This window comes from Hydractinia symbiolongicarpus, chromosome 10 (assembly GCF_029227915.1).
Source record: "Hydractinia symbiolongicarpus strain clone_291-10 chromosome 10, HSymV2.1, whole genome shotgun sequence".
Lineage (NCBI taxonomy): Eukaryota > Metazoa > Cnidaria > Hydrozoa > Anthoathecata > Hydractiniidae > Hydractinia > Hydractinia symbiolongicarpus.
In genome coordinates this window covers 801,415-812,607 of record NC_079884.1, presented here as the reverse complement: position 1 = coordinate 812,607, position 11,193 = coordinate 801,415, and the positions used below count along the sequence as shown (strand labels likewise).

Sequence of the window (11,193 nt, the reverse complement as noted above, 5' to 3'; positions counted from 1 at the left end):
GTGGAAAGTAGGGTCTTCGACTCTTATGTATTTAATTAGCTTCGTTGCGCTCACTTTGGCGTGGAAGTTTAATATTGGAACTATTTATTCATTGGTGGTTCTGTGATGATACTGCTGGTTCGCTGTTGGTTTTCTGGTCGTTCTACAGGGACTGCTGGTTCTGTGGAGACTGGTAGTTACCTGTTTTAGTTATTACATCCCACTTCAACTAATTTACAAACCTTTGTTCAACCGATTTGGAGAGGTGAACGCAAAATGCCCTTTCTCGAAACAAAAAAAAACAGGTCATGGTCCTGGACGCGAGATGAAGAGGGATTGCGAGGATGATGTTGAAGGAAGCAATGAGGCACTATGCATGTACTGTAAAAGGTCATCTATGCATTAACCAACGTGCTGGATCACTAGCCATGTGCAAGCAATGGAGTTGGTCAAATGCGTAGACAGCAAAAAAACTTATATTGATTGGCAAACTAAGTTACAAAGTGTTGTATGTAATCATTTCCTTGCAAAGATGCAGAAAAAAGACAACACACCAGGACTTAACCCTTATGTGTGACTTATTTGTGGTCATTCTTATAAGGGAGACATTGTGACCACTGCCACTGTTTTTACATTCAGGTCATACTCACCTATATCATCCATCGAAATACGCAAGGCTAAAAGAGCATTAAGCATAGGAGAAGAAGCAGGTCAAAGTTAACATACTAGCACTTCTTAATTATTTCCACGTACCTTTTGGGCACAGGATGGGTAGGCGGAATAAAGGGAAAAAAGTGCGCAAAGCATCAACATTGCCATTACAGCAAAACCGAAAGGAGAATGGCAGCTGAAGTTGTGTCAGTAACAGTTGAGGGCAATATTTGTGTTCTTGTGGCCGAAATACAATCAGAGTTTCCTAATTGAGCCCTAAGGGGCCTTCAAAAATTTTTGGGGGCCCTGTTAGCGGGATATTGGCGCTAAGGGAGGGAGGGGGGTTCAAGTTTGAAAAAAGAATCCGCGAACGATTGAGAAATTTCAAAAATTTGTTTGTGGCCTGAAAATTCTTCGTTCGCGAGCATAATGTCTCATGTCATCAATTCCGATAACTTTTATCTACAAAACACGCCCCTGAGCCTTCTAAGATTTATCCAAATGTATGTATTTCACGGACAGAAATCTGCTAAAAGAGGGAGGAGGGGGTCCAAATCTTAGCGGCGATATCCCGCTAACGGGAACCAAAAGTTTTTTTGAAGGCCCCTAATTTTGTCTCTAGGGAATTGTACTGGATTGCTTTTAAATCCAGCTTTATCAAAATTTAAGGTTACAGACTTAGCTTTACTCTTTCTCGCAGCCAAAGTTTTGTTTTAAAGGAACATTTTTTTAACTTTTTTGTTGTAGTTGTCAGAGGGATTTTCTCCTCCTGGAGGTCAAAGTTATTGCACATGCTCCAAGGTCTGACAAATGGCTTTGTATTTTACAGGGCAGGATCAAAACCAGTCAGTAGCTATTTTATTACCTGGATTCTATTCTCGTCTTAAAGCAATAATCAAATTTTGCACATGATAGAATATCAATGACAAATTTCCTTCCACAACTACTTAAATTAGAATATACAGTTCGAATTTCGAAGGAAAAAAAACATTCGAAATTACATAAGAAACGAACCAACCAAATAAGGGTATTTGTTTCATTTATTTTAAACCGACTTACCCTTCCAAACATTCCAAGTCAGCGCATCGTCTGATTCAAAAGGCTTTTCGCATGTTACGCAGAAGCAAATTGTATATTCAGCAGTGGCTTTTACTTTTACTTTTTGCTCATGAGCAATCAGAGCTCTTGCAGTATTGAAGTTTGTACAAATTTTTTTGCATAGGGTCCTACTCGCATCTTTTAACTGGCCTTCGGGCTGTTTTGAGAGGTCCCCTGCTGGTTGTGATAGTTTGTTAATACTTCCTTGTATTTATTCAGTTCAATTTTTGTAAACTTTCATTCCCAGAAAAGATTATCTGTATCCGTATCTACATCTGTATCTGCAGCCAACGTTCCATGTGATATGTGAACCAGCCCACGCTGGGAAGAAAAAATACCCAGAATGCTTTGCGCAACCGTCAAAGATCTATTACATGTATTACAGTATATTACTAAGTATTACAGTGTATTACCAAATACTACAAAATATTACAGTTAGATGTTACAAGTACTACAGTGTATTACCGAATACTACAAGGTATTACAGTGTATTACTGAATACTACAAAATATTACAGTATATTACTAAGTACTACAAGGTATTACTGAATACTACAAAGTATTACAGTGTATTACCGAATACTACAAGGTATTACAGTATATTACTAAATACTACAAAATATTACAGTATATTACTAAGTACTACAGTGTATTACTGAATACTACAAAGTATTACAGTGTATTACTGAATACTACAAGGTATTACAGTATATTACTAAGTACTACAGTGTATTACTGAATACTACAAAGTATTACAGTGTATTACTGAATACTACAAGGTATTACAGTGTATTACTGAATACTACAAGGTATTACAGTGTATTACTGAATACTACAAGGTATTACAGTGTATTACTAAATACTACAAGGTATTACAGTATACTACCGAATATTACAAGGTATTACAGTGTACTACAAGGTATTACAGTGTATTACCGAATACTACAAGGTATTACAGTGTATTACTGAATACTACAAGGTATTACAGTGTATTACTGAATACTACAAAGTATTACAGTATACTACCGAATATTACAAGGTATTACAGTGTACTACAAGGTATTACAGTGTATTACCGAATACTACAAGGTATTACAGTGTATTACTGAATACTACAAGGTATTACAGTGTATTACCGAATACTACAAGGTATTACAGTATATTACCGAATACTACAAAGTATTACAGTGTATTACTAAATACTACAAGATATTACAGTGTATTACTGTATACTACACAATATTACAGTATATTACTAAGTACTACAGTGTATTACTGAATACTACAAGGTATTACAGTGTATTACCGAATACTACAAGGTATTACAGTATATTACCGAATACTACAAAGTATTACAGTATATTACTGAATACTACAAGGCATTACAGTATATTACCGAATACTACAAGGTATTACAGTGTATTACTGAATACTACAAGGTATTACAGTGTATTACTGAATACTACAAAGTATTACAGCGTATTACTGAACACTACAAGGTATTACAGTGTATTACTAAATACTACAAGGTATTACAGTATACTACCGAATATTACAAGGTATTACAGTGTACTACAAGGTATTACAGTGTATTACCGAATACTACAAGGTATTACAGTGTATTACTGAATACTACAAGGTATTACAGTGTATTACTGAATACTACAAAGTATTACAGTATACTACCGAATATTACAAGGTATTACAGTGTACTACAAGGTATTACAGTGTATTACCGAATACTACAAGGTATTACAGTGTATTACTGAATACTACACAATATTACAGTATATTACTAAGTACTACAGTGTATTACTGAATACTACAAGGTATTACAGTGTATTACCGAATACTACAAGGTATTACAGTATATTACCGAATACTACAAAGTATTACAGTATATTACTGAATACTACAAGGCATTACAGTATATTACCGAATACTACAAGGTATTACAGTGTATTACTGAATACTACAAGGTATTACAGTGTATTACTGAATACTACAAAGTATTACAGCGTATTACTGAACACTACAAGGTATTACAGTGTATTACTAAATACTACAAGGTATTACAGTATACTACCGAATATTACAAGGTATTACAGTGTACTACAAGGTATTACAGTGTATTACCGAATACTACAAGGTATTACAGTGTATTACTGAATACTACAAGGTATTACAGTGTATTACTGAATACTACAAAGTATTACAGTATACTACCGAATATTACAAGGTATTACAGTGTACTACAAGGTATTACAGTGTATTACCGAATACTACAAGGTATTACAGTGTATTACTGAATACTACAAGGTATTACAGTGTATTACCGAATACTACAAGGTATTACAGTATATTACCGAATACTACAAAGTATTACAGTGTATTACTAAATACTACAAGATATTACAGTGTATTACTAAATACTACAAGATATTACAGTGTATTACTGTATACTACACAATATTACAGTATATTACTAAGTACTACAGTGTATTACTGAATACTACAAGGTACTACAGTGTATTACTGAATACTTCAAAGTATTACAGTATATTACTGAATACTACAAGGCATTACAGTATATTACCGAATACTACAAGGTATTACAGAGTATTACTGAATACTACAAGGTATTACAGTGTATTACCGAATACTACAAGGTATTACAGTGTATTACTGAATACTACAAGGCATTACAGTATATTAACGAATACTACAAGGTATTACAGTATATTACCGAATACTGCAAAGTATTACAGTATATTACTGAATACTACAAGGCATTACAGTATATTACCGAATACTACAAGGTATTACAGTGTATTACCGAATACTACAAGGCATTACAGTATATTACCGAATACTACAAGGTATTACAGTATATTTCCGAATACTACAAAGTATTACAGTATATTACTGAATACTACAAGGCATTACAGTATATTACCGAATACTACAAGGTATTACAGTGTATTACTGAATACTACAAGGTATTACAGTGTATTACCGAATACTACAAGGTATTACAGTGTATTACTGAATACTACAAGGTATTACAGTATATTACCGAATACTACAAAGTATTACAGTATGTTACTGAATACTACAAGGTATTACAGTGTATTTCTGAATATACTACAAAGTAATACAGTGTAAAATACGGGATATTACTATGTACTACACTGTATTACTGTATATTACAAAGATATTATGCTAGGCACTAGTATGTATACTAGGCAGTATTATGTGCTAACAACATTACGACGTTGATAAATTGCTTAACGTCGTGTGTCGGATGTCGTTGGAAGAATACGACAATGTCGGATACGACATATTCACAGACTAAATGGATCCTTCCATGAAGTGCTTCCCTAATATACAGTTACACGGTTTTAACAACCTCGTCCTCAGGGGTTCTTTTTGACAACCCCCGGGGACGGACGAGTTTGCCGGTCCTCAGATTTTCCTCTGTATTTCTTCTGACATATTTCGTGTAACAGTTTTTTTGTTACCTGATCTACGCAACCAATAGGAAGGTAATTAATTTACAAAAAAAGTCGATAAAAAGAAAATATGAAATTTTATTGATTTATTAACACATATTTTTAGAGTTTATTAAAAATGTTTTTAAGGAAAATAAACATTAAGAATTAACTTCAAAGTCATCTATGCTTGTCGCGCACCATTCACTTTGAAGTATTTCTTTCAACGTAGGTCGTGCTGTTGCTTTCAACTGAAGCACATTTGATATTAAAATTTGAAGAGAGACTGTTATCTTTTGACGTGATCTACCAAACACTGGTCCTCTCTTCATTTGTCTGATGTGTTCACTTTTGTTGCTGTCATTAAATGGCATGGTACCGGTGGTCATGGTATAGAGTATACACCCAAGACTCCACACTTCAGCACTGCGTCCATCGTAAGGGGTACCTGAAAAAACATTGACTCAAAACAATAATTTGTTCTTGACTTATATAAACTCTTGAACTTTTTTTATAAACACATCACATATCCTATGAAATTAGCGAGGCTAAATATACCAAATACGGCCATTGTTCTATGCTCCTCGTGCGTAAAGAAAAAAAATTGTGACAGGGTTTTTCTTCCCTCGTGAAAATAAGGCTTTACTTTCTATTCAAGAAAAGCTGCTGTTTATGTGAAGATCTCACCTTTAAGTATTTCAATAGGAGCGTATGCAGAACTACCACAGTACGTTTTGTTTAGGTCGGTAATATCAGCTGTATATTTCGCAAACCCGAAGTCTGTAAGCAGAGGTTTAAAGCCTTTTTCAAGGAGTATATTCTCACATTTCAAATCTCGATGCAAAATGTTATGTACGTGCAGGTAATCTAATGCTTCTACAATCTAAACGACAAAACATTGTTGAAAAAAATACAGATTATGATCATCTTAGATTCCAAGAAGAAACGCTGGATTTATGAAGTAGGAAGCCTAACTAACGTGACACACTAACGTGGTAAAGGAGTCATAGAGTAGTCGCAACACATTACAAATGCTTGTTAGGTCATTGAGATGTAACAATTCAGATTAAAAATGTGGATGACGTCATCGATTTTTTGATGACGTCATCATATATTTCAAAACATGAAAAAAACGCTAAAATCGTGGGAAATGATCTGGAGTAAAAAAAGCCGTGCGAGCGATTGAGATGTGAAAAATACTTTTAAGAAGATTAATTACAACTTTAGAATTGTTAAAGGTATTTTAGTTTTTAGTTTTTGATAGAATCTCTTTTTTTAACCATTTTTTTAACAATTTAAGTCATCATGGTTTGAACACCTGGGACAATATACTTCATAACAATAAATTGGAAAGAATAGGATGGGAACACATTTTAGCCCCACCAAAATATGCTTAATAAGTTACCTTGGTAATATATACTAAAAGAACACAAGTAAAGAAATGTTACATAAATAATCGGATTTCCTTTATATTCTAATTTCTTTTCATTTTTGTCGTGCATTTACTACGTCTTCTCACTTATGTACGATTAGCATTGCTTATAAAATAGGACGGCCTTTAGTTGATCAGTTTGAACGAATGTACAGGAAAAAGTTTAAAAATTATTCTTAGCGTATTCCGTCTGTTCCACATAGTAAAACATTAGTTATGTAAAGCAGCGGTGACAACATACCTGTCGAAACATTTCTTTTGCCATACTTTCTTTAACAAAACTATTTCGTTGAATATATTCCAATAAATCGCCCTCACAAGCGTATTGCATAAACACATACACTCGCCGCCCAGTGTCACAAACTTCAAAGAATTTGCAAATGTTCTCGTGGTTTAGATGGCCGATTATTTCAAGCTCTCGAGGTAAAAAACGTTCAAGGAAATCCTGTGGAGCTATTTGTCTATTGATAATTTTAACAGCAACATCACAGTTTTGATATTTCGAGTAAGCGCGTTTAACCTTCGAGTAGCTTCCCTCGCCAAGTGTTTGATCAGACAGAACATAACCTCTTTGCGATAAAAGCGAACGATCGGAGATGGACCCGATAACTGGTTGCTGAATGATTTGTTCACTTTCCTTTTCTTCTTTTTGTTTTGAAGATTTACGAAGACTTCTGAACATCGAGTATCGAAACATGATCAATCTTGAATCCAACTGATGCTTCATAGGTGAAGTATATGTCTAGGTCAATGACGTCAAATTAACTTGATGACGCGTGCGTTTATATTACGTCAATTTAGAGAGTTGCGTACGCAACAGAAAATTTGACGTTTTTGAAAACTCAGAGGTTGTATTTCAACGATATTTGATCTGTCGTTAAAGGGTCACGCTCCAGATGAGTTTAACAAATTAAGACATCGCGAAAACTTCAGAAGTACGAAGACTTAAAATGTTTTTGTAGAACAACCGCCTGAGGAAATAAACTGCGCTCTAATGAATCTTCTGCTTATCACCACAAAATATACAGTTGAAGTGCAGTACGGTCGGCTTTAAAAGAGAAGCAAACAGCAGTTAACGTAATTTTCAGACTGTTTAGCATGCTCTCTGTCCTTAGTATAGTCGATTTTCGTTTTCCCACTTAAACTTAATAGGAAATGGGTCTAAAAGCCACAAACTTAGTTAATCCATGGTCAATTCAGCTTAGCATAGGAAGAGAAAATATAGTTAAATCGACATAGCTGTCCATTTTCATCACAAAATTTAAATGTCTCGATATTTTGGGTGGGAGCAATAGTTGTCAGGTACAATTTTCTCGCTGCTACCTACTACAGATCAGAAGCTTCCGTATTGTTGAATTACTTCTATGCATTTTTCTAATTGGGTGAAGTTATTGTTTGGGATGGAAGAATCGTAAAGTGAGAAATTGTAAACTTTTGTGTCAGCTAAACGTTAAGGTAAAAAGCGTTCACTATATCGTCTATTGAAAAAAGAAATAACTATTTAGAAAATCATCATTTATTTAAACGTTTTAATTGTATGTTATTACTTGATTACAACAAGCCCTAAAGACTCCAAAGATTTTGCGATGTGTGTCACGTTAGATCATACATGTAAACGTATCTTATCTTCAGTAAAGTTTATCCTACTTGTGTGTGGCTGACAAATTATCCTTGTTGCTGCGTCTCGGTATTAACACTATATCTTCCAATTAGGTTCCAATTTATCCGGATTTATTCTGATTTATTACATTGCTCTTCATCTTTTCTATCAGCAGTACTCATTTTTGCTAAAGTTTCGCATTCTTTACATAAACATTGAGTTTGACAGCTGTAACAGAAATCTGATTGGCTGTCACAAATTGAACAACAACATGTTCTACACGAATTCGAGGTTGAAGGCCGGTTTATTGTCTCTCTTTGATTATCTAGAAGGGTGGATATACGAACATAAAAACAACATAGAAAATTAAGAAAAAAGCAATTTGTTTTTAAGAAAAACCGGTTAAAATTGTACCTGGTTTATTCACTTTAAAACTTGCATCCTTTTTAAAGTCTTCGGTTCCGTCATATTTTTCAAGTTTTAAGTTTGATCGTGTTCGTCGTATATACCATCCAGCTTTCACAGTTGATTCGAACACGGTGTAGCCTTCATACCAAAAATTGATGAGCGGGAAGAAGGAACTTTGGCGTTCTAAAACAACGCAGTTGGGTCGCTTTAGTTATATTACGGTAGTATTAAAAAGTTGATAAAAGTTCAAAGGTTTATATTGCCTACAAATCGTCTTAAATTTATTTAGAATTTAACATAAGCCAAGATATGATATTAGGTTAATCGAAATTTATTTGCACTCTCGTTCCCAGGGTTTTCCCCTCTTTGATGTTAAAAAGGAAAGATTTCTAAAGACGGTGTTTTACCCTCATAATTATTAGTATGTCAGCTAGCCAAAATAAAACTTGAATTCTCTATCCAATAAAATAGGAAAATAGATCATTGCAATGGGAACGAGATTGAGATCATTGGATTCAAATTATTACTTCTTCAACATAATTCCATATGATTTGTTACTATTGCGACACTTCATCATCATAATCATTCATCCATTTTTAAACATTTTTAGATTAGAACTCCAAATAATTTATGATAGAACCAGAACTACCTTACGAGAATTTAATTTTACGAAATTGTTAGAATATTTTGCGAGAATTAAGTTTCGCAAAAAGAAGTTATTGTTTTTTTTTTTCGTTTTTTCTAGAGCTTTTTATGGAGAAAAAACAAAATAAAGATTGCTAAAGTTGAAACTAATTTATAATAAGTGCTAAATCAGCAGAAAAAATAAAATTAAATTTCGCGAATTTTGCAAATAACGAGTATCCCAATTATTTTCGCGGAATTAATTTTTGCGAACTTTGCCAAAACTTGCGTAACTCACGAAAATTAATTCCTTAAAAATAATATTCCAGAAAAACCGATTACCGGTATTTTAGATTATCGGAACTAATTTACAAATGCACAAGGCGTAATCAAGAAATGCTTATACGCCATATAATTCAAATATATTCTCGTTACTGTCTATTTACACTTACCAAAACTAATTGTCCGTTTTTTAGGTTCTATGAAGCACGTGTCATTTTTGCAAGTTAAAAACCAGCCATTCCGTTTCGGATATTGAAAGGAAACCGCATCAGACAGTTCTCGATCCAATGCGTTTACAGCTTTGAACTTGTCACTGGCCAGTGGCGTTAGTTTGGAAACATTAATAACTGGTCGCTTATTGTTGGGTTCTTCAGGTTGTGCGAAGTGACCAGTCCATAAAAACATTGTCTTTGTTCTTAAATATAGTATTCACTAGATTGGTGTTAGTCAAAATTAAAATAGAAATAAAACAAGGTGGATATTATGCCAGAACTACTCGAAAAGATTATGACTCATATTTTTTTATACACATTTTTACATTATTTAGTCATCAGAAAGTCCACACAAACAACCGCGCGAAACCTAAGAAAGCGTGTATCCACGATAAACGCAATGGAAATAACTTTTATAGGTTTCAATTTCAATAACTCTGCTTAGTGAAAAATGAAAAAAACAAAACATGGCAGATAGGAAATATTTATTTAAAAATACATGTTATAGAACATGAGAATATAAAAAATCAATGTGTTTAGTGATAAATAATTCAGAGAAGAAAATGACTTAATGCAGATATTGAGAATACATGCGATGCAAGCAAAAGAATGTTTTACAACAAAGTGTAAAGACAGATGGTCGATCTATCTTCATGTTAATATCAAAACTTTCTTAAAGCATGTCTACGTGCTTCAGCAATACAATGCAAACTCGTACTCAATCTCTTTTGTGCTTTTAATAATACAAAAGCCAATACCTTACATTGCTAGACAACGGAATCACAGTGACCTTATTTCTTTTTAATGAAGATACTAACCTCGTAATCAAGACCTGAAATGTTTTTCTTAATGGGACAAATCGTCCAAATAAAAACCCTAACAAGTACTGGTGACAAGGTTGCGGCAATTCAGCTAATCCCCTTTTCGGCTATGAAAATAACAGAGTAAATAAAATTTTCCACCAGGTGCAACTCAACAACGTACATCATACCTGAGGTGGTTTCCAAGGCCTTTTTTGCCTTCCTGCTCCGATGTAAAAAGGTAAGAAATCCTAGGATCAAGACTGGTGATATATTTTGTTTTCAATAGGGCCTGAGAACGAGTTGTTCGTTCTTGAAAAACATTTTAGTCATTAAAAGGAAAATAAATTAATTCTCGTGTCCAAACTTAAATCAAAACTTTGGGAGTTTTACAGAAAACATTTAATAGGTTTTGCACCTTAAACTCAGTTCTCAGTTTATGATGAGGAACAAAATCATGTTCTTATGAGAATGCAAAAACAACAACAACAACAACAATAATAACAACAAAAACAGCAATAACAACAACAACAAAACAATAACAATAAAAATAACAACAACGACAACAATTCATTGATCATATCTTTACTTGGTCTTCTAGTACAGTAACTGGATAT

General features: G+C 33.7%; 2 protein-coding genes across 2 annotated transcripts; both read right to left on the bottom strand.

The window, feature by feature from the left end:
• Positions 1–5,364: 5,364 nt before the first annotated feature.
• On the bottom strand, positions 5,365–7,709 carry LOC130662760 (testis-specific serine/threonine-protein kinase 6-like). Its single transcript, XM_057461685.1, has 3 exons — positions 6,892–7,709; positions 5,906–6,101; positions 5,365–5,666 (listed from the first exon to the last, which is right to left on the bottom strand). Exons 1-3 carry the CDS (start codon positions 7,375–7,377, stop codon positions 5,380–5,382), a joined length of 969 nt encoding a protein of 322 aa, XP_057317668.1. The 5' UTR covers positions 7,378–7,709; the 3' UTR covers positions 5,365–5,379.
• Positions 7,710–8,212: 503 nt separating this feature from the next.
• Positions 8,213–10,545, bottom strand: LOC130662761 (uncharacterized). The gene is made up of 3 exons (XM_057461686.1): positions 9,735–10,545; positions 8,665–8,841; positions 8,213–8,575 (listed from the first exon to the last, which is right to left on the bottom strand). Exons 1-3 carry the CDS (start codon positions 9,967–9,969, stop codon positions 8,382–8,384), a joined length of 606 nt encoding a protein of 201 aa, XP_057317669.1. The 5' UTR covers positions 9,970–10,545; the 3' UTR covers positions 8,213–8,381.
• Positions 10,546–11,193: the final 648 nt, after the last annotated feature.